We start from the raw sequence: 23,789 nt of genomic DNA on the forward strand, positions 1-23,789 counted from the left end.
TGAATACACCTCTCAATAGTTCTATCCTTAAATCTCTTTGCTTGTCTTATGTTTTGACTAGTTAATCAAGAGTTTGGAAGTAAAGATCTACAGATTTGAGATGGTGCAGGATATGGTGTATTTTGTTTTCCTGGTAGGATGCACTGTCTCTCTGGGGCTTAGGTTGCTACATGGCTTCACTTAGGTTCACGGTGATATTCTGGAAAGAAACTATATGCAGTTCTGTGCAGCAGCCTTGTAGCACTGGTTTAATTGGTAAATGTCACAGTTCTGTTCGTGCAGACGAGTAGGCAAAGAAGCTGCTGTAAAACTCATGCTGGTCTCCAAAAAATTGGGAGTTCAAGCAATCTAGGACAAAAAGACAAACTATTTGAGGCTGGTTGGCCTATTTTACGACCCTGCAGTTTATCAACTTTTTCTTAGAGCCCTAAGGGAAACTGTATGAAGCATTCCTTAGGTGGCTACCTCTCAGTGCAGCTTTCTAAAGTTTGGTTAATAAATCACTTTGGTTTCCTGTCATCTGGTGCCCCATCCTGCTCTCTGCAGCTTTCAGTTCAAAAAGTGATTATACACAGAGTTCATACAGAGGGTGCAACAGAAACCACAAAGGGTTTCTGCATACACGATAATATTGGTGCCAATTGAAGGAGAAAATTGAATGAAGGGGCTATGACTGTGAAAGGAGTCATGGGATTAAACATATTTACCTGGGAGGACTCTTAACTGATGTGATGTTTTGTGTTTCTTTACAGGTACTCTTCATCACTATGAGCTTGTTTTATACAGGGAACATAGCCCACTTGATCAGTGGGTGTTAGGTCTTCCCTCTGAAGACAAATTGAGTTGGTTACTTCCTACCACTATGGTTTGGGGTTGGTGACTGTATTTGCCCACCATATCTAAGTTCATGGTGTGCCAAGGACTGATGTGAAGCAGGTCTTTCTCTCGATATTGATGTGGTATCTTCTTAACGCTTCACAACGCCTTGAGCCCACAGCAGCAAAGGATATGGAGGCTCTTGAAGTAGATGACATTAGCCCTGCCTTGGAAGTGACTGAAGACTTTTTCAATAGTTTTGATACTAAGCTTGAAAAGATTGTGCAGCCCTCTGAGGTGTATGGTGTACAGGAGGTCCCCGAACTGGTTGGGCACGAGGTATTTGATCAGATAACAGAGAGCAGGAACCTGAGGAACGTCGCCTCCTTAGCCAAAAGTAGCCTCATCTGGGATCACTGCAAAAATGGCCTCTTGGAAACCAAAGCTCAGACAGCGTTCCCTGGCAAAGACCAACGCACGGTGCAGAGGAGAACAGCTGCTGATAACCTTGCTTGGGCAGGGGAAGGGGAGACCACGGCTTTTAATATCTTCAAGATCTGCCAGCGGCGGAGAGATAGGCCTCGCTCAGTGAATGACATCCTGGTGCAGAATGAGGAAGCCTCCATGTTCAAACCAGGACACAACAGGTCACGCTCTGATATCAGCCATGTAAACTGGGGAGTGGTCTTCACAGGCACCTCCCTGCAGCAGCCACCTGCACCTGGTCAGGACAATAACTGTGCTCTGCTCTCCTACCTGGCATTAACCAAGGGAGAGGACATCCAAGGAAACACAGGTTTGTGCTAGTGCTTTGTTTCTGTTTATGTGAGGAGTTTCCTGCTCAGTTTTAATATTTGTCTTGAAAGAGGAGCTGGATGTTAAAACCCACAAAAATGCCACCCAAAACCCAACTGTGAGGTAACTCTTAAAAGGAGAGAAATCAGTATGGCTGTGTTGTCTTTGATGTGGCTCTGTGTGTTTGCCTGCCTAAGGATCATTTTTTAAACTTGATTTCTGTTATGGTTTAAAAAACTAAGCTTGTTTTACTTTTTGCTTCTATCTTGTTCAGTTTGACTCAAGAAAAAATAATTTATTTGCTGTGTATTTCTGATCACTTCCTTGAATGATTTTCCCAAACTTAAAAAAAGCTTTGAATGCTAAAGTTATTGGGAGAATGGCAAATCTAAACAAAAGCAGTTTTCATAAAGTGAAAGAGCGGCCATTAAAAAGAGGGTGTACAGAGCTTTACTGTAAGGCCTGAGATCTCTGCTCTGTTTAAGTAATGCTGACTGTTCAGTTCATAAACAATTAACAGAAACTAAAGCACTCAATTTGTCAATATTGAGGCATCCCTGCCAGCTTTGTGTGGGGTACAGAAAGTGTTGTTATCCGACTGGGGCAGGCATCTCCAGTGAGCCGTATGAAGCAGTGTTTCAGCAAGTGATACTTCTTCCTTTTCCTAAGCACTGCACTGGAAGAAGTTGTGCTCAGGGCTTTGGAAACACTGACCCAGTGTCTCCATCTCTGTGATTTATTTTGTAGATGCCAGAAGTGGACTGGGCACTTATGAAGAAGAAAAGCAGCTAGTGCCACAGAGATTTTTATAATCTAAATAAAGGCAGGGCTTAACTGAAAATCAAGGGATTGTGAAAGTGTGCACGTATGCATATGGTGGATTGACTCCAGTTATGAATGGTGGCCTGATAAGGCTTAAAACGAACTTTTTGTGTTGGGTTTTCCAGGTAAGTCAGCTATATTGGTGACTAAAAAAGCAGGTGCCTAAGTGTGTTTGGGGAGATGTGTGCGTGTATAAATACATATAACATGTAAGTATGTATAAGTGTATATATAGGTACAAACATGTAGGTTATTGTGTTATATTGTGACATAGTTACTATATCCCAGAGAAGGGTGTTCTTGGTTGACAAAGGCAAGGATACCTGCTGTTACATTTGTTTAGGAAGATATATTGCATCTTGTAGAGTGGGGTCTCTGTTCTATATCCTTTCTATGGAAAGGACACAGAATAGAAATGCATCCACAGGTCTGGAGAGAGAGCTCTTAGTTTTTGTCAGCTGTATCCTGAAGATCTCCTGGGTTTGACTTGATGTGTAACAACTTCATGTGCCCACAGAAACTCCATTAAAATTTAGCCATTGAACATCCCTACATGTCCCTAATAGTGTTTTAAGCTTAAGCTGTGATTCTGTGATATGAAATTCCCATGGACCCACTTCTTGAGGTTGTCAGTACTTGCTGTGTGCTCTCCAAGAGCCTTTCTGTATGGAATGTTTGAAGGCAGGGGTACCTTCTTTGAGGAAGGAGAGCTTCTGTACTATGAAAATACACTTTTTTCACCTGTTTCCTTTACCTGTTCTGCTCAGCTGCTCTGCAGGTTTTACAAGGTAGCCATGCTATTTCTTCCCTCTGTGTTTACAAGAGAGCCTCACAAAGAGTTTGCTGCTACGGTGAGCTGAGCTGAAAAGAGAAGTGCAAAAAGCAAGAAAGTAGTAGGTTTTGCAGATGTGTGTATCTGTGGCTACTAATTATTCTTCAGAAAAGATTGAAGAATGTATTTTGAGGTTGGATAAAACCTGCTGCAGTGGTTGAAAGGGTCATAATGGCTGCAGCCTTAGGAGACATCCCTTTTCAGGGTTTTAATCCAAATTAAATGAATGCAGTGAGATACTGAGAGGACCTTCAGCAACTCCTGTCGGTCGTCACTGCGGCAAAGGACTTCCCTCTGGAGCCTGCAGAGGTCTCCCAGTCCTCCGAAGCTGTCTCAGTTACTGCATAGATGAACTCTTCACTTTTTTTTCCTTACCTTCATAGTATCCTCAATACTATGAGCTTATCTGTTCCTGCTACTTGCTTTTTTATAGAATCATAGAATCATTTAGGTTGGAATAGGCCTTTAAGATTATCTGCTCCAACTGTTAACCCAGCAGTGCCAATTCCACCACTAATACAAGTAAAATGACACTGGATCCTTTCCATGTGCTGAGAAAGAAAAGGATCTGAAAAGAAGCTGTGCCTTTTGGGGCAGCATCTTCTTAGGCCTGCTGGTAAAACGGCTCATGTGCTAGAAATAAACCCTGTTTGTGCTATGAGACACAAGTGGGAAGCAGAGCTAGCAAAGACAGAAGTTGTAAGCAAATTCAAGGCAGGCTCTTGTATTTCTGGGCATGTGGCCTGGCAAAAAAAAAGAGAATACTTCTTCTGTGATATACGGTGAAGGCTGGCTTGGATTTTTGAAACACAGTGTTTTAAACACAGCACAGTTTGATAGTCGTGTGGATGTTATCTTTCAAACACCACCACTCCTGGCAGTGTGGGTGCTATAGTACTTTTTCCAGGTAGCTGTTTGGTTTGCCTGCTGTGCCTGTGAGCTTGGGGAACACTAGAGCTGTCACTGTGTTGAGCACATGCACAGTGACAAACCGAAAGATACATATCTGCAGAGCCAGGTGGGAAGAAAAAGACTGTATTTTTAAGTAGGAAGATAGTGGACATTGTGGAGCTGAGGTACAGTTTGTCCCTGATCAAGCAAATCCTGCCAAGGTGACTAGCCCAACCCAATTTGAGAGCATTTTAGGTCCCAAACATGTTTTGTAAAAATGCTCAGTTTTGTAAAAATGAGAGAGCAAAACTATTGACAAAAACTCTGTAACTTACACTCATCGCTTACTAAGCATTAGAGAATTCAGAGAGGAGTGCCCCTCAAGATGCAAACTCCTCACAAACTAGGCATCTCTGCTTCTGCTCTTTTCCAAGTTACTTGGAATGACTGTTGTCAGAAACGCTTGGTGGAAAAAGAGTAAGTTTTCCTGCCATGCCAACTGAGATGCAATTACAGTCAGTTGAGTGTGTACCTTTTGGACATGCAGATATAACATTTGGCCTCTCTCTCCAGGGATGCTGGTTGCACCAGCTGCCCCCAAGTGTGGCCAGTGGTAGGTGGGTGCTAGGCTGTCCTGCTTTCAGTGCTGTGTGCTGGGTTCCTACCTGGGACAAGTGGGAAGTTCCCAAGGGAGAGGAGAGGTGCTGAGGAAGATAATTACTCTGTCCCCAGCTGCTGAGTCTCTCTTTGTTTTCCTCTGCCTTCTTCCACCTCTTTCCTTGAAATTATAACTCCAAGTGGCTCAGATGTGGGCCATTTACTGTGATTATTCACTTTTTTTGCTCTTCTTCAATTTATTCTGCCTGTGTCCATAAGGAGGAAAAGAGATGCAGTTTCAGTTCAGAAGGTGGATAGAGAGATGGTACCATTTGCTCTCTGAGTAAGAAGATATTATCTGGCACGTTGCTCATGGAGGAGATAAAGGAGCAGAGCTGTAAGGTGTGTGTGTATGTGTAGCATATGGATTCAGCCTGTCTCTGCCAGCATCTATTGCCCTGACCTAAACAATACGAGGTATTTGAATGTTAATCAAGGTGGCTGCTGGTTCTGTCCCAGTTAGAGCGAGAGCCACTGGAGCCAATTTCACAGGGCTTGAAGGGAAGGAGTGGGGTGAAGGAGGGAGAGGGGGGTGCCTCTGTGAAAGACAGGGAGAGAGATAGCCTTTCTCTAACTCAACAAAAGACAAGCAAATCTGTGTGCAGATGAAGGAGGGGTGACTGGGGGAAGGTTATGAGTTGTCTTATTATGGAGAAGCTTGAACTGTCATCTGTACTTGATGGAAGCGAGAGAGATTGCAGTTGGAGCTGCAGAAGCGCTGCCTCCCTGATTGGACTAATAGAAAGGGAAGATGACTCTAGAATGGCTGTCCATTATCTGCACTACAAAGGGATTAGTGTGGGTTTCAGAAAATTAATGGCTTTTGAGTTAGCACAGAAATACTAATGAATGTCAGGGCCAGAGATGTACGGTGAACAAAATTGGTTCTCTTTTAGTGTGTCCATGTGTGTGCATATCTATCCATTTGGGCTATCAAAGTGTGCTTTTTCTCTACCATTTTGGGTTATAGATTAGTCTTTCAGTTTTCATATTTAGCTGAAATACTCTCAAGTAGTTTATTGATATGCAAGGTGTAGTTATACTGACCTTTTTAGACCTAGTGCCAAAGTAGAGATTTTTAAAATTGTTGTTATGGTTTTAGCCATATCTGCAGGAAATCTTTGTAGATGGAGTGCTTTGAGAATGGTGTTAAAACCAGGCTCCATTCTGAGTATTTGGGTGAATGGGGAAACTGAGGCTGAGCTGTCAAAGTGAAACCTAAGTGCCTCTTTTTCGTTAGTGTGGCTGCAAGGTAGCATCCTTCCCCCATTTTTAACCTCCCTGAGATTTCCATACTGACATTAAGTATATAAAACAATTACTTTTCACGTATGTTCATTAAGTTTAACTGGAGCTTGTCTACTTAATCTTTTAAATCCTTCAGAGTTGGTCTTTGCAGAAGAACTGGCAAAAGCCTTTACACTGCTGCTATTCTGATTCTTTCTCCTGCCCATAGAGGAAACAGAATTAGCTAAGGAGTACTTCCAGCCAAGGGCAGGAGCATCTTCTTAGAATGAAGGTTACAGTCCAGGGTTGCACCAGTTGGTATCAGAAGCCCCTGGACAGTAACTAAGTTTCTCAAATTGTCAAGAGTCCCTGACTCTGCTTGTGCTCCAGGAGGACAGACAGACTCACCCCTTAGCCAGCAGTGGTGAGAGCAGTTTGGTCAGCAATCTTGGCTGTATAAGCTGGGAAGCCCAGTATGGATGGGGATGGCAGTTTCCAACCTGGTTTTGTTTCCAAGCTTCATCCAGTCTAGATGTTTCTGTTCTCTTCGCTCTGTGTTGAAGACATCGTCAGTATACTCAGAGATGGTGTCTAAAGCTTGTTAGGGCGTGGCCTGTTAACATGAGTGTAACTGGTTAAGCTGAGATGCTGAAAATGTTTTATGCCTCCAGCTATCCCTGTTTCAAAGGCTGTCAGCCCCAGGGCAGAAATTTCGAGTAGAACAGCTCTTGTGTTGCTGTGGTCTGTAATGCTGTGTGTTAAGGTCAATTGATGCTGATTTTGTTGTGACCTAATTATGCTGGGCAGTGGATGAGGAGCTGTTTCCAGGTGGTTACCTTGCTGTTGTGCCAGGAATAGCAGACTCCAAGGGAGATGGACAATCGGAGGCAGTGCCCTTTACTTGTGTCTGCTAATTCTGTCACTGTAAGTCAAGACGAATCACAGGTACCCTTACTGGAAAGGTGAAGTAGAACTCAGATGGGAGTAAGAGTTTGTTCCTCAAGCCTGGGTTGTTTTGGGGTGCCAAGTGTTACAGTTGGTACTACAGTGTGACAGTGAATGCCTCTGGATTTATGCAGGGACCAACAAAAATTGCATAGAGCCACATGACTAGCCCAAGGTGAAAATATGATACTTGCCTGTAGTGGCTGAGGTAGTGCAAACCAAATTGGAACAAATTTTGCATGGAAACCTTTTTTTAAATTCAGAAATGCTTTAGATAATTCCTTTTAAATTTGCATCACTTTAGTGCCTGGAGTGACTTGTGTATGGTTGGTTTTCTGTGGATGAAGAAATTCCCCTCGACTTTGCCTTGAGCTGGGGTTTGTGAAAGAGTCTGCTCCGAAGCACCTGAAATGCTGAGATGCTCGGGTGTATGTGTTTGAATCTCTCTGGGCAGCCTCTTACTTTTCAGTTTAGGTTGTGTCTGCTACTCCTGACCTGATTCTCATAAATCAGCAAAACTCCGGAGTAAACAGAGCTGCACAAAATGTTGTGGTCCCAGGTCGTGCTGAAATGTGGTAAGAAGCTGCTGTGTTGGGCACAGTTCTACATTCCCTGGGTCAGTCCAGGTGCCAGGTGCTGTACCCGGGTGCTGGCAGCAGGGCTGTTCCAGCCAGTTCCAGCAGCCCCTCCACAGGACACAGCTGTGCCCATCAGCCACAGGTGGGGCCTCTTTGGCAGAGCACATCTCAGAAAGGGCACAGCACTGACAGCTGTGACAAGAGCAGCTGAGGGTCAGAGAATGAGAAAGTGCTCCAGCCCCTGGGGAGAACATGGTGGAGCAGGATCTCCCTGCAGCCCCATGTGGGATCCCATGGTGGAATGTGGAGATTTCCTGAAGGAACTATGGCCATGGAGAGCTCGTACAGGGGCATGTTTAACCTGAAGGACTGCAGCCCCTGCAGGGGAAAGGTGTGAAAAGGAAAGAGCAGCAGAGAGGAGCTGACCAGATACCACTATTCCCTTTTCCTCTGAGCTGCTTAAGATGGGGGAGGCAGAGGTGGTGTGTGTGAAAACATGAAGTTGAGCCTGGGAAGGAACAGGAAAGAGAGGGTAAGGTGTTTTAATTTGTATGTGTTTCTCACTGTCAAAATCTATTTTAGCTGGCAATAGATTACTTGATAGTATTATCCACTTCTGGACTGAGTTCTGGGAGACTTGCAGTGTTTTGTTGCTCTGTCACTGTTGTCCTGGATGTCTCAGGAAAATAGTTTTGTTCCCTTTTTGTAAAGTGTTTTGGTACCTCTGGGTAAAAAGTGCTGTGTTCTTGGTGGCTCAAATGTAGAGTTAGTGCTTGTGTTTGATAGTCGTAACCTATTAGATGAAGACTCTGTCATCCTACCCTCAGATACGCTGTGTATGGGTAGGAGAGATGTAGAAGCTGGGATGATGCAGTAATTTGAGACAACTTAAAAAGAAATAATTAATCGTAATATTCTCATTTTGTTTCCTCCAGAACACAAGACAGTGTTCCCAAATCTTCTGAAGAAGGGATACTTAGAAGCTAGAAGAGACAATGACAGCTACTGGCAAACCTGTTATGCTGAGCTCTCCCAGTACAAACTGTACCTGTATTGCTTGGACAGCAGTGGCAACCAGACACTTCCCACCGTGTATCCACTCATGCGTTTTCAAAGGGTCACTGTTACTGGTGGCATTGAAACCAAGGTGGTGGACACTGTCCTGTCAGACAGCTCGCAGCTACAGCTGAAGGCACAGTCCTCGTGGGAGACTTTGGACTGGGGACAGAAACTTTGGGAAGCGGTGCGTGCTTCTGTGCCTGCTTTTACAAGACAGCAAGAGAAACTGGAGAACGTGCCAAAGCCTGAAAATAACAGTGACCTTTCTCAAACCAATGGATTATTAGAGAAGCCTATGGAGCTCTTGCTATCCATGAATTTGACTGAAAACACTAAAGAGTACCAAAATATTCTCAAATCAGGGACTCTTTACAGGTTAACTGTCCAGAATAACTGGAAGGCATTTACTTTTGTCTTGAACAGGTCCTATCTCATGGCATTCCAACCTGGTAGGCTTGATGAAGATCCCCTGCTGAGCTACAATGTCGATGTGTGCCTGTCGGTCCAGACAGATACTCAGGATGGCTGTGACTCGTGCTTTCAGGTCATTTTTCCCCAAGATGTGCTGCGCCTGCGTGCAGAGACCCGTCAGAGGGCCCAGGAGTGGATGGAGGCACTGAAAGCAGCAGCCAATGCTACTCGAAGTTTGACTCAAAACCCACAGGTTACACTTAGGAACAAACCTGGAGATCGGCCCTTTGGAAATGATCTTAGAAAAACCAAGCGCCAGTCTGTGACCACCAGCTTCCTGAGCATCCTGACCACGCTGTCTCTAGAGAGAGGGCTCACAGTTCAGAGCTTCAAGTGTGCAGGTGAGCAATCAGGCTGCAGCATCTGCACCTACACCCCTTCTGCAGGAAAAGAAAATCACTGGAAAGAGCATGTGCGTGTTTTAGCAGCACAGCTGTTCCCTGCCTCTCACCGTGGCTGTAGTAAAATGTAGAGAAAAACCTGTGGGATATTCAGAGGTTCATCTGTTTTTGATGAGCAGTGCTGAAACCTTAGATCCTTACAGCACTACATGGGCCAGGACTGCCCTACAGGGTGGCTGAGCTGTTTTCTTGATGCAGGACACTGTAGAGGTGGTCCAGAATCAAAGGGGTTTGAATTCATTTGTTGTCTCACTCTAGTCGTAGGCAAGATCATGATTTTATCCAGTTTGGGAATTAAGTGAAAATAGAGAGGACCTGTGTGAATGCAGTTCATTGTCATTTTACTTCAGCAAGGGCCTCTGAGTCAACTAAATTTGGGTACCTTATACCTCAACTATAGTCTCTGACTTGCTTTAGTTACATTCACTTAGAAATTGTCTGCTCAATCAGAAACAGCTCTTTTGGAGAGTTTTTCTCTTGTATTATGGGAGCTGTGATGGTCCTGCCCCCTCCCCATGCTGCTTTGGGGTGGAGTTCTCATTTTGCTCTGGAACCACACATGACTCAGGGGAGTATCTTTGTGAGCCCAGGACCTGCTGGCTGGCCTGAATCCCTTCCAGGGGAGACGTGGGCCCTAGAAGTACTGGACTGCCCTCAAAATTTACTCTGGGTGCAAGCTGGATTTGTTGCTCTCTGGGTAGGCACCTGCAGGTCATGTTCCTGCTTGTCTCTTCACAGTGCATGGCACCCAGCTGGCAGCTGGAGCATCATGAAGGTTGGCATCATTGCAGTTAATGATTTGGTCACAGTATTTGGGCTTTGCCTCTGTTCTTGGCCACATTTGTATGATTTGATGTCATTTTTTAATATTTTACTACATTCTCTTGACTGAGGTTCAGGAGAGTTTCAAGTGAATATTTTCAATTATCTCCTCTAAAATAGGATCGGGCCCTGGGATGGCAACGAAGTACATGTCTCCAATGTGCAGCAGGTTTTAGTCTTGCTTTATGTAGTATGGGAGCAGACTGTTCTCTGGGAAAGGATGGGTTCCCTCTCCCAAACATGGGATGATCAATCTGTACTCACTCGTGTATTCCCTGCAAAAATGAGGTGCTCTGACCAGAGTTGCATGATGTCTTTTCCTGATACACCTGAGGCATTCCCAGTACTCCTGTGGTCTCCCTTTAGTCTGCCAAACTGAACAAATGTTCTTGTGCAGAGAAATGTGAGTTGTGGAGGGTCTGTGGGAAGCCGGTCACTGGGATTCTCTGTCCCCAAGGATGGGGATTCACAGCACTTACTGTGGGAGCAGATCCTTTGCCACTTCCTGGGACCCTTAGAGCCGGCTGGAACTTGGAGCTGTTACCATGGTGCAAAGAAATAAAAAATTTTAGTTCTAACTGGGGAAACTTGTTTGGCTCAGAAAAGTTTGTGCTGAGGAGGCACACGGGCAAGCTGAGCCTTTTTCCTTGTTCCTTGCTCCCTGCGGGCAGTTGTGCCGTTCTGGGCATGGGCTGCTGTTTAACCTGAGGGGCCTGCTGTTGGTAATTACGGCTTGCAGGCTTTGAGAGTGGTTTTCCCCAGGGCTGCTGGGAGGGGTAAGCTTGGAGAAAGATGAGGAGGGGGGAGGAAGAAAAGTTTTGCTGTGAATTCTTCAGCCATTTAGTGCAAATTCCTGTAATTACCGTCTTTGTGTCCTGTCCCAATGGCACATAATACAGCAGAAGCCTTTCCTAATTGAGACCTTACAGGAGGTACAAATCCCTCCTTTGTTCAGCCTGACAAATTAGTGCCAGAAAGTGGCAAGGTCCGAGTGGGAATCAAAGGCAAGCAACACAAAGATGGAACTTAAGGCTACAGTAATAACCCTCTCTAGTCCTGCAGGGGTGGGAGGGAAGGAAAAGTAATGACCAATGAAAAATGAAGGGTTTTTTGTTATAAATTCCCTTGACATGACAGCACCTCAGGGCTGCTTTATTTATTTAGGAAAAGTGATTAAATAGTAATACAACAGGGCAGACCATTGTCTCTCAAGCTACCCCCCTTCCTACAGACCCCTGCTGCCTTGGCTAATTGATTGACAATGAACCTCTGATAAAGAAGGTTGCTGGGAGGACCTGATGGGGACAGGCTTTTTAAAATTTATTTTCTCTTTGCAGTCTTTGTGGGGTTCCCCCCTGGGTTTTTTTTTTTTTTCCTGTTTGAAATGCTCTCTGCATCCCCCTTTCCTTTTCTCCCTCAGTAAAAGCTTTTCAAGGGATTGCTCCCAGACAAACAGCTGATATTCACAAGCAGGTAGGGAAGAATGTGAATGTCTGTGCCTTGCTATTGACAGGTTTATCTTGGAGTCTGACTAGCACTTTTCAACTTGTGATATAAGCCAGGGCGGTGGTGTCAGATGTAGTCATGGGGCAGGGAGGACAAACTGTTGATACACTGGAGTCAGAAGGGCAGTTTGAAAAAAGTTGTCTTGCTTGATCAGCAGATAAAAAAGCTTTTCTCCACATTTCTAACTCTGTTTTACTGCAGAGGGCAGGGCATTATTTGTTGTAATTTGAAAAAAATGAATGATCAGGCCACTGATTAGCAGTGGAGAGGCAGGGGATTTATAAATGCTTTTACTTTCGCGGCCATTATTTATATTTTTGGCTTAGAGAAAGAATTCTGGGGAAAGGTAGGCAGTTATCCTGGAGATCTGTAAGGAGCAAATATTCCCAGGTGCCGTTCACTATCGTTATTTCTTTGTCATGTGGCATCACTTTTCCATAGATGGGGAGGACAAATGGCCTTTGCCCTTGCCTCCTGTTTTTGCATAGCTTCTGTTCTTTTGATGTCTCTCTTTTGTTTCGCCTTTTATTTTCTTTCCCCATGTCATTTATTAAAACAAACATTTTTTCCAGAGAAGTCAGTTGTGTCTGCCAGGAACTCTTGTTACTTAGACAGCAAGTCCTAATGGATGTGGGAATTTCTGCCTTCTGGAAAATGTGCTCTGCACCCTTTCATTTATCTGTGTGGCTTTCCTTGCTCCTCTTCTGGGGTGCCTTCTGTCTTTTCCTCCCTGCTTTCTCCATGTCTCCTCACTTGCCAGAAGAATAAATACTGCTATTAGGGCTTCAATGACTTGGCTGGCTGAGCTGAACACTAGAGCAGAGAAGCCAAGGTTAGTAAATGTGCTATTTCCTGTGCTCGAAGCCCTGTCAAATGAAGCAGCAGGTGGAGAGCTGTTGTCTTTCAAGGAATCATTCTGCACCTAGTGCTGTGATCATGTGTGTAGCTGGGGGACAGCCCAGTGCAACATGCCCAGCTCATGCAGCCTCTGCTCTAGCTTGGCCTGTTGGTCTGGAATCAGTCCCTACTGCAGTAAAAGTAAAATGGTTCCCCCCCCCCCCCCCCGCCCCCCTCAGTGAAAAGAAGGTGTTTCCTAATAGCTTGCAAGCTGGCAAATGTGATTGAAAAACAAAACCAAATAGTCAGGTGTAATGTCAACTTTGTTCGAATTCTCAAAAAACCTTATAGTTGAATCTTCTCAAATACAGATAGTTGAGAAGCATCCTTGAATTTAGCAAATGCTTAGTGACCTGTCATTACACCCAACACTTACTTGTAGCATGTCACTGAATTAAAAATGCTAGAGGACAAACCCTAGAAAATGCAGCACAATAATAAAATGCCATGAGGTCCTTTGGAAGGTTTTCAGCACTCTTGTCACCTTTTAGTCCCAAATAACCATTGTTCTCACCTGTCTAGGGCTTTTAGGATTGTGCTTTTTCTAAGTGCTGTATTTGTTTTGTGCTTGGTTTCATTTCAATTGATGTCTTTCTTCCAAAGCTTTAGCAGCTTTTTACCTTCCCTGTATTTGAGACTGTAAAATCCCCTAGGAATGTTTTGTACTGTAAAGGTTTTATTGTTTAAGTATCTTCACTTAAGGCTTTGGTCTTCTAGTCTTGTATGTGACTTTCATGCCCTGTTTCTGTTCATTTAAAAGTAGAACTTCCACTGCTAGCAGTGGTATTTCCAAACTAGCTGAGCAGAAAAAAACATGGTCTAAGTTAGTATTTGGAAAATACACCACGTTTAAAAAAGGTCACTGACTTCTTGGGAGGAGTGGGGGGAGTGTTTCCAAACAAGGGCGACTGGAATTTGTGTAGCAGCGAACACTTTATTTGCAGTGGACCTACATGTTTCAAAACACGAGGTTGCTGGGCCACAGTGCTTTGCCATATGACAGCTTGTTTCAGAAAAAAGATTGGAACATGCTTGAGTTGATTAAACCTGTTTATCAGTGATCAGTTATGATTACAGAGGCCATTTAATCTTCACTGATGAGGCGAGTTCTTCAGTGCAGTTTTAGGATGGCTTGACTAGAGGAAGTGACAGTGAAAACTGTCATCTTTGTCTGGTAGAAGTTGGGTCCTTCACCCTCCTGGGATTTGGCTGGCACCTTCACAGAGTGAGATTTTCTCCTTCATGGGATTCGGTTTGGAGTTGGCCAGCTGCTGCCTGGAAGTGCAGTTTAGATAAGCGTTTGATCAGTTCAGTGCCTATTCTGTGCCCTGATGTGGACTTCGCAATCGACGGGTGTTAAGTGACTTCTTTGTCTCAGTCCTGCAAGAGGAACTGCTGATACAACTGTCTTGGCTGATGAATCTACATATTCCTCCTAGCAGGCTCGAAGGGAGCCTTTGCTGCCTGTATGGGGGTAGGTGACCCCTTGCTCTAATCTAAACTCTGCAGGTTTTCAGTAGGTTCTTGTGCTAATTTATTGTACTGTTGTGAGCTCGGTTCTGCTGGATGTGAACACATCTCTACTGTAAGCATAGGCTGTTTTTTCTTGGATATGCCTTGTTTCTTCCTGGGTTGGGGGTCCTAGATATGAGTTCCACTGCCCCCAAAGAGCTGTTGGTTGCCTGGGGATTTTTTTGGTTCATTTATTGTACAAAATTATTCTTGAGGGATCTTTTGGCATAAAGTTCAAAGAAAAGAATGCCCAAACCAGGGAGTCTAAATGTCCACGTCTCACCTTTGTTGCGATAGATAAAAGCTACATCTGGACAAAAGGAAGTATTTTTCCAACTTGAAAACTCCAACATTTATACACCACCCCTACTGTTCTCTGGAGAACCAAGAGGTTCTTAATGAATTGTGTGCAAGGGACAACATTATTTGTTGGGCTCGCATATTTTAAATCAGTCAAGCCAGCTTTTGCTACTAAAGGCCTTGCCTTCCCAGAAAGCCACAGGCATTTGCACAATACTTTCCTGCAGCTGCAGTTTATACAAGGTTCCTAAGTTGGTTTGGGCCATGACTGTTAATTTAGTTTCCTAAGAAAACAAAGCTTATGTTCCAATGCTGTTTGCTACATTTTACTCTTGCCCCATGAAGTTTGGATCTGCTTGACTGTTCTAACAAAATTTGACAGAGGAAGAGAGGTAGCAAAGATGTGTGAATCTCAGAGGCGTTACAGAAGCCAGCATCACAGGAGCCCGTCCTAATGCTGCTCTGGAAAAAATCGTGTGATGTGCACTGTGCATTTGCTTGGCATCAGAGTGTCCTTGCAGATGTGCAGCGTTGAAGGAAAATGGCTGCTTTCAGGTCCACTGCTGCAAAACTAGGGCATTTGTGTGTGTGTTGGCAAGGCTCTCCCTCTTCTGTCACATGCCAAAGCAGTGTATTATTGCAAAATTCTTGGATCGCATCGGGGCAATGTAAAAGAAATTACAGAACAAACCAGAGGCCACCTGGTAGGAAGGGTTTAGGTTCTCAGTCTTCTTGTTCTTCTGCAACATCTATAGTCTCTGATATGTACCTGTGCTGTGTAAAATGGGATCATTCATATGCCCAAGGCAGTGCAGTGGTAGTGATGTGTGATGTGCGATGAAGAAGAAATTCAGCCAAATAGCATTGGCAAAAATATGTAACCAAACTTACTGCACAGTTGTTCCTTGTGTTAAAAAGAGATACAAATCCAGTTGTATATTCAAACAGAAACAGAGCTGGTTATTTCTAGGTATGCTAATGCTGTATCAAATAAATGAAACTTGGCGAACCGGTGGCCTTCAGTGTAAGTCAATGAGGGAGCAGTGCAGGGGTAAGTGGTCTTCAAACTAACTGCAGAACAGAAATGAAAACTGGGTTAAGTAGAGACTCATTTCTCTAAATGACCTGGCTGAGGGTGCTGGCACCAGTGTTTGTTCTGATCACACAAATGACTGGCCTGCTCTTTGCTCCGGTCTACCTTCTCAGTATGTAGAACCAAGCATGAATGTACTCCACTGTACAAATGGGAATGCCATTATTAATTATGCTTACATTATCTCCTTACTTCCAGCTGGCAGGCAGACTTCAAGGGCTGGCCCAGGGAGTGTGTTCAGTTCCTATTCCTGACTAAAGAGCTGGTGAATTACTGAATCTACCAATAAGTCATTCCATGGTAGATCCCATTTCCTTCCGTTAGGCAGCACTTGAGAGTCTCAGCAAAGCACCAGATACTGCAGAGAATAATCCTCTAAGGACATGGGGGAAAAGAATACCAGATTAGTTTGAGGTGTATGAGTACCAGATTAGTATGAGGTGTTATTCCTCAGCACTGTTGTCCTGGGAACGCAGCGAAAGGATTTGAAAATGTGCAGTAGGAGAATGCAAACTGGCCATGTGTTAGAAGGGTCGCAAACAATCACTTATGTGTAAAGTATGTCTTCAAGTTGTTTGGAATTTCCTCAGAGCATGTTCTCTGGGAGTAATATAGCTTTGCCACCTCTTAGAATTTGACACTAAAGGTAAAAGAACCTATCTTCTGATGAAACTCAAATGGGGAAATCCAAGCACATAAAAAAACTAGTTTCCAAATGTATAGTTTTGTTGCTTGTCATTTGACACAACTAGGATTTTTGGTTCTCATTTATTGATGAAATATTATTCTTGACTGTTACATGTGAAATTCAAGCTTACACTTTGACCTTTAAGTTTTGGTGCTATATTTGCTTGCTTAACTACTATTAGTTTTACTGGGAAGGCAGAATTTGGCTGTGTAAGCTGCAGCATGCCTGTATGCTGTCTTTCTACAAAGGACATGTACAATACAGGCATGCAGAATGTTGTGTATGCACCCATATGTATATGCTATCACCTGACTTGTTTCCAACATGGGGATTTTTTTCTTGATTGTTCATATTCTTAGAGAAAGTCACAGCTCTGTGCATTCAGCATGACTGATGTAAAGGGTGTTAGTCACTTCACCAACCCCCAGCCATCTAAATATTGGATGGCTACAACAATCCAATCTTTGATGATTGGAAGAAAGCCTGAGTGCCTAGGGAAGAATTCATCTCATGTGCCTTGAAGAGCTGTTCTGAAGCTGGGTACCTGTGAGACATCTCCAGTAGGGAGGGATGGGTCACTGTCTGGAGTGTCCAGTCTCCCCAGCTCAGAGCCATCAAGCCTACACTGGTAGGCTAAGTCAGCTGAGCTGGAATGTGTAAGACAGGAAAGACAGGCCTATGCATTGTACCTTCAAATGGTGCTAAGGAAGATGGAAAATCTGTTATTTTAGCACTTAGCCCTGACCTATAGCTGATAGTCAAGGTTTCCATTGACTTGGAACAGTTGGGCCACCCTTTGGAGTCAACTGGGGATGTGTGAACCCTTCCTTATTTCTGGAGAAGCTGATCTAGTTTATAATTAAAGTGGGATGTGTACACTGCTGACATGATACGGGTTTTATATGTTGCTTAGGTAATTATAACTTGATAGGGTCAAACCCATATGGTTGCAGCACAGAAATGTCTTTTACTTTAATCTGTTACGGTTTTGTTGTCTTTTTTTAAAGTTCATAAGCTCACAAAAAATGTAGGCAAGGTGAGTAGTGTCAGACTTTTCTTGGAGGTTTGTAAGTTTTTAATTACTTACTTGAAATAAAATTGCTCTGGAAAGTAGTGGTGGGGAAAAGGACAAAGTGTAATGCAAAGTCAAACCTGGGTAGGCATAAGAGAGAACTAAGCTGGATTGTTGGTGTGTCTTCCTTGTGAGTTTTTTTCCCATGGTGGAGTGAATTGGAATAGGTGCACAGGAATAAAGATAAGCAACTGAAGTAATTCTGACATTATTTCTGTTTCTGCTGAGGTGATAGAGCAATGTTGTATGTCTGATCTAACATTGAAAATTTGTTGCTGCGCTCCTTCTGCTTTATGCCTTTATCAAACTGAAAGCCTTTTGAAATCTGTGAAGCATTTTCTTTTCTTTGTATTGTATGTTGTTTCTAAATGAATTAGCTTCTAAGCTAACCTGTCACAGATTTAATTATGGCACACAGTCACAAGGGACTTGCTTTTTCCTGATACTGAGCAAGGAAGCTTATTGAATAAGGAAAACAGTTGTGTGCTTGATTCTAATTTGGTCTTCTACTTTATCTGTTTCACTGTGGGGCTACTCCAGTCTTTTCTTGCTGGAGATTAAAGAGAAAGGTATCTGGATAAAAAGGGTAGTTGTGTGTGTCTTCCTTGACCACAAGAGTATGCAGCAACCTGAAAGTGGTGTTTTCTGTGCTTCACAGAAGAGGAATTGTGCTCAGATGTCTTGGGTTCCTCCTCCATACTAGACCACCACCTTAAGTCAAGGAGAGAGTTTTGTTATAACTTTTTAACCTCACCTTCTGTACTACTTTCTTCCTGAAGTCTTCACATTTGGACATGAGCCTCTTGATGTTGATACTCCTGCTCTGCTCACAGACATGTTGTTGAGAGAGATTCATCTGTGCCCAACAGCACTTTCTTGCTGCTATTTTTCTAACCCCTATTTTCTTTCCTTGATTCCAAGGCTGTTTTTGTTGTATTTTCCGTGATGAAAGGTTTGGGATGATTCCTTCCCTCTCTCTGCTAACAGTATACCTTACAGCTGTGCTTCTTCCCTCTGTAGCTTGCTCTGTAACATTCTTTAGGGAGGGATGATTTTAGGTGCTAGCAAATACTGTGGTATTCTCTTTTCATTAGGCTCTGGGTTTGCCAGACCTTTGTACAGATGTTACATAGATAATATTCTGTGTGAGCATTAGGAATAGGTGAGAGAGGTTTGGTGAAAGTTGTGCTGCTTTTTTTTCCCATCCTGTGGAAGGTGCTTTCTCTAGTTATACAGGCAAATAAGTGTTTTCTCTGCAAACATGGTCCCTTCCCAAACCCTAAGCTATTTTTTCAATTGTGTTAATCAATCTCTGAGGTGGTCAGCTACATCTGATTGTCCTGCTGGGAGAGGTGCTCCAGAGTTTAAAGCCAGGAATCAGTCCTAGCTTTGCTTCTTATAAACATCATGGCAAGTTTATGTACCTGAATGCCCAGGTGCAGGATTTCCAAGGCCATTAAGCCAATGGCTATTCCTTCTTCCTCTTCTTTCTCTCTCATTCTTGATCTATTTTTTTCCATCTTAAAAAAAACAAAGTAGCATAAGTGGTCTATGCCACGGAAATATGTTTGTCACACTACATCACTTTGAACTGCATAACATCAAAGAAAATCAGTGCTTTGATAACTTGATTTGAAAGGGTTGTAGAAATAGCCATCATTATGAATCACAACAGAGAGGAATGGAAAAGATGGTGATTTTCAAACAGCAAAGCTTGTAAAGTAGGGGAAAATGTAAGGTGGATGCCAGCGCCACATTATCATCCAACAAATGCCAACTACACAACTGGTATGTAGCTTTGCAGAACACGTTTTCTTGAGGATATGAAGAGGAATGAAAAATACCAGGTGTAAAGAGGAACAAGGAAACAAATGTGGGCTCAGGAAAGGGTTTGTAACAAGGGAGGAAGCAATGCATCCTGCTTGGGTAGGAATTTCTTCCACTTCCTCCTCTTCATAGAGCCACCCTTCCTGAAGATGAAGGGCATCCAAGATTGCTTGCTGAGACTCTCTTTACCCCAGAGAACTTCAGTTCTTATGGGCTCGACATAGGGAAGAGGAGAGAAGCCCCCAGCATTTCTGTGCTTTGTCACTCCTCTGGAGAAAACTCTCTCCATGGACTGCAATGAGTTTCTGGCTCTAGGAGGCTGCAAGAAATTAGGCCTTAAAGTGGTGAGTTCTCAACTGCAAATGTTTTAATTTAGAATTTTGGCTGTTCTAACTGGACTTTAGACTGAAGGCAAGAATAAGCTAACAGAGAGGAGTTAGGGCATTATGACAAAGTAGCAGCCAGTGGAGTGGTAGGGGATGTATGGTGCTAGTTAGGTGAAATCAGTGTGTCCTGTCCCATCCTCATCCCCAGACAAGTAAGTTTTGGCTAGTAGAGAATGTTTATAAGGTTTCAATGACATTGAGTTGAGAGACTATTTGCATTCAGACACGGCTTTACCACTAGTACTTTGTCAACTGGTCCAAACACACTGAGCTAGAAAATATATGACATTTGGTAGTGTCTGTTTGATCCAAGGAGAGTTAATGGCTGTATGTAATGAAGGCTCAAGTTGGAGCTGTGTACAGACAGATGCTTCAGTGTTTTTCAATGACAGGAAATTCAGAGGCAGCTAGTAAGGAGAATGGTACAGACCTTCTACTTCTTTTAGCAAGGCTGGCACAGAAGAACGTGCTGTGCTGAGGTATGGCTAGCACAAACATGCTTTCTGAGGTCTTGTTCCCATTTGGCTTGGGAAAGGGGAATGCCTTCCTTCTTAGATTTCTTCATCTTCCTCTATGAGGAGAGGAGTGGGCATACTTCTCTATTTCTGTTGCAGAGGGGAAAGATCTACCTCTGTTGTGCTATAAAAGTCATGGGCTCCGTAGAAACAGTGTGAGTACCTTCTGCAAGCATCTTACAGGGCTGCTAGTCAGATGAATGTCATGTCAGACAGACAGGACTGGTATTTTGTGTCTCATAAATTGCTCTAAACCTTCACCTTTATGTATGAATGCATGTAAAAAGATGGGGGGAAAAAAAATCTGTATGCACTACATAGCACTAATACGGGGCTTACTACCAGGTGTGCCAGCTGATTCCATCCATAACAGCATAGGGGAGCAGGACTGCTCCATGGATACCCTTAAGTGACCACTGAGAAAACTGCTTTTATTAAGAAAAGAACATGAGAGAAAAGATAGGAGAATGCATACTTTGCCGTGAGGGAAAGATGAAGCTTTTGGTTTCCAAGTTCTGATCCCAAGCCAGAGTCATAGGTAATTTCTTTTGTAACGTACTGCTGAATTACTTGAATTTATTTCACCCTTATAAAAAGGATGCCTGATTTTTTTCTGCCTCAAATATACTGGTTTGCAAAAAACACTGCTAATATTTACCATACAAAATTATTTCTACAATTATAATAGTTTACTGTCATAATATTTGGGGTTTCTGTTTGATTATTAGGTGAGATTGCATTTTTGCATTATGTATGTTAAGTTATACTAGAGATATGTGTTAATACTTATGCTTTGGTCTTATGAAGGGTAAAGGAGGAAAGATGAACATAATTATTTCTTTTATCAACTGACCTGTTTACATATTTGCTTTTTGTAAGAAACTGCATGTCCTTTCTTAAAAAAAAAAAAAAAGGGCAGGGGAAGAGAGAGATGGAAACAGGACATATCCCATACTGATTGACTTGGTAGTGCGTATTGCAGAGAATCAGTGGCCAAGTGGCTCTGGAGTGTGGAAGAGGAGAAGTGAGCTAATTGTGTTGGTTAGGTTTTCTAATGATTTTTAGAGCAGAGGGGGTCATGGTGACATCAGTTGATGTGGGGGAGGAGGAGCTCAATTTATGCCTAGAGTAGCTGACCTGCAATCTTTCCTCGAATCAGTGTAACTTCTACTGGGGGGAAAAGATGCCTTCAGCTGGAGAAGTCACATAATTACTCTAAATGAAATTTAGTTATACCGGCAAAAGCAATCGGTCATTTGACTTCTGCTTGAAAATCTCTGTTTAACCAATGCTTTTACTGCAAAAGTGATGCACAAGGATTCTGCTACTCAGCATTTCTAACCAGCTGCAGCAGAGACCATCTGAGCATACAGCACATGCCAGAGTGGAGCTCTGGTGTTGTGGCTGAAACTATAAATGTCATATGGGGACACTGGCATTTGAAGGAAAAGCAGAAATACCATCGTGTGTGCTGTGTCTAGAGGTGTTGTTAACAACTGCAGACATCTTGATGTGTCTTACCCAAACATTTTTAGCCTCACTTCCTGAGCAGATTGTCTAATGTGACTGTACTGTCTATCTTCAGCCATCCACTCTAATATTATATGAACCTTCTGGCTTATTTTAGTCACTATTGGAAGAAAGAAGTGTCAAGTACATTGAGTTTTTATGTGTTTTGTGAAAAGAGGTGATCAGGTGAAGGAGAACTTTGCATTAGTTCTTTCCAAGTAAAGCAGCAGCTTTTGAATACGTTGTTTTACCCCAGAGACTCCACACAAGAAGGCATGGGAAGAGGCAGGGGATCTAGCTGTGAAAAAAGTATTAGGCAGACCTCAGACCTTGTAAGACACAGAGTGATGCAATTGTAAGGAAAAAACCCTGCTGGAAGTTGAGCTGTGTCACTACTGCTAGTCAAGCACTACTCATTCTCAGTGTGACTGCTGCTCAGTTATTATTCATGATCTGACTGTGGTTTGCCTTGGCTGTGCTAATTCTGTGGCTGAGTCTTACCTGCCAAGTCAGCATCCCTTCTGGCTGTCAGCGGGAGCTGGCTTGCACTCCTGCAGGTGGGCAATGTTGGCCCATTCTGTTGTGGAGGAAATGGGAGCTCTCTGGAAGAGAGCTACTGTAGAATGTGGCCTGTCTAAGCTTCAGGCCATGGTTTTCAGATGGCCATGGCTTTTAAATGCTCAGTGTCTCACAAGCAAGTCTTCTGCCTTTGTTTCTTGAGAAGTGCTAAGTATCTTTTGACTGCTATCTGAACTCTTTGTCACAGATGCCCAAGTTATCGTGTGCTTTTTCAGCACTAGTCCAAGAATACTGATATTTATTTCTATTTATTATGGAATGAGAAATGTCTCTTAGGTAAAATAAATAAAATATTAAAAGGGCCTCAGATGGAGGAATACTTTTCTGACTCCATCCTGAATGTGTATCTCTGGCTTGACGTACAAACCCAGACGTTTCCCCCTCTCTTTTCTCTAGGCTGTCAGCGCTCCATAGGTTTGTCCAATGGGAAAGCCAAGGTGTGTGGCTACAGTGGATGGTACTACTGCAGCAGCTGCCATGTGGATGACAACTTCCTTATCCCTGCACGGCTGGTTCATAACTGGGACACTTCCAAATACAAGGTAATCTTCCTCCAGGTTGGATTGCTAGCACGTGAACTGAATTGCTGATAGAAACACAACAGCTCAAAGGTTGCAGGCATTGACTGCTAATACTGTCGTCTTTGTCCCTCTTGTCAAAATGAGCCACGCTCAAGGCATGTTTTCATCACAGTTTCCTTGGCCAGGCCTAAGGTGTTCCTTCACAGGAGCAGCCATGCTCCTGTGGCATCTTTTTGGTGGCATCTTTTTCATCATTGCTTATCTGGCTGTTCAGGAGACAGGGAGAGGTAGCACACAACAAACTCTCTTTCAGCCTTTATCCTTGCAGTTATTGGGCCCTCGAGGAGTACCTGTTTCATGACCACCAGGGACTAAGGATTGGCACTGCTTAGTGATGGATGCTAAATTGTGGGAATGCCCATAGGAAACTGGCCTACCAAATGCAGTATTTGTGAGGCCCAGTCTGTCCTGTCTCTTGGCATGAACATTTTCAGGACACTAGAAGGACATTGCTGTAGCATTTGATTGAACCAGACAGAAAGTAACATAATGAGAAAATTCTACGGTTGTTCACTTGCCACACAAGAGCTTTTCTAAAAGTTTTGTAATCTGCTATTTGCTGCCTTGGTGCTTGGTTGCTAGATAGGGGCACTGATTACATGTCTCAAGGCATTATACCAGCAAACACAGTAACAGTGTTGTTTTGCCATCTCAGGCAGTATATGCTGGAAGAATAGCAAACTCATAAGGAATCAGACCATGTTAGAGCTTCAGACCTAGCAGCCACTGTTAGGAGAGGTTGTTTGATGTTTTGTGTCTGCGAATATTATTATTATGTGCTATTTGAAAAGGAAAAAATAACCAGTAAATGCCCTATTAGAGGAAAAGCAGGTCTCTTGAAGAAAATTTGTCAGATGGGGAGATTATTAAAAGGTGGCCAGAGCCTGCCATCAGGAAAATGATAGTCTTGCGCTGTGAAATGTAAGATTCTTCAAAGTTGCAAAGCTGCAATGTGTGGAGACAAAAAGCCCTCCCAATATTTAAAAGTTCTTTCTCTGGATGCTTTTA

At 43.3% G+C, this 23,789-nt stretch overlaps 1 protein-coding gene across 6 annotated transcripts in view; it reads left to right on the forward strand.

Annotated features, from left to right (window-relative positions):
* The window catches only part of PLEKHM3 (pleckstrin homology domain containing M3), an 84,151-nt gene that overhangs the window by 8,298 nt on the left and 52,064 nt on the right, over window positions 1-23,789 (forward strand). For all 6 annotated transcript variants that reach the window (XM_069022198.1, XM_069022200.1, XM_069022197.1 and 3 more), the window contains 3 exons: window positions 753-1,612; window positions 8,499-9,434; window positions 22,597-22,742. In XM_069022198.1, coding sequence (XP_068878299.1) covers window positions 955-1,612; window positions 8,499-9,434; window positions 22,597-22,742 — 1,740 coding nt within the window. In that variant the 5' untranslated portion in view covers window positions 753-954. The remainder of the gene's footprint in view (window positions 1-752; window positions 1,613-8,498; window positions 9,435-22,596; window positions 22,743-23,789) is intronic.

Source organism: Aphelocoma coerulescens, chromosome 7 (assembly GCF_041296385.1).
Source record: "Aphelocoma coerulescens isolate FSJ_1873_10779 chromosome 7, UR_Acoe_1.0, whole genome shotgun sequence".
Taxonomy (NCBI): Eukaryota; Metazoa; Chordata; class Aves; order Passeriformes; family Corvidae; genus Aphelocoma; species Aphelocoma coerulescens.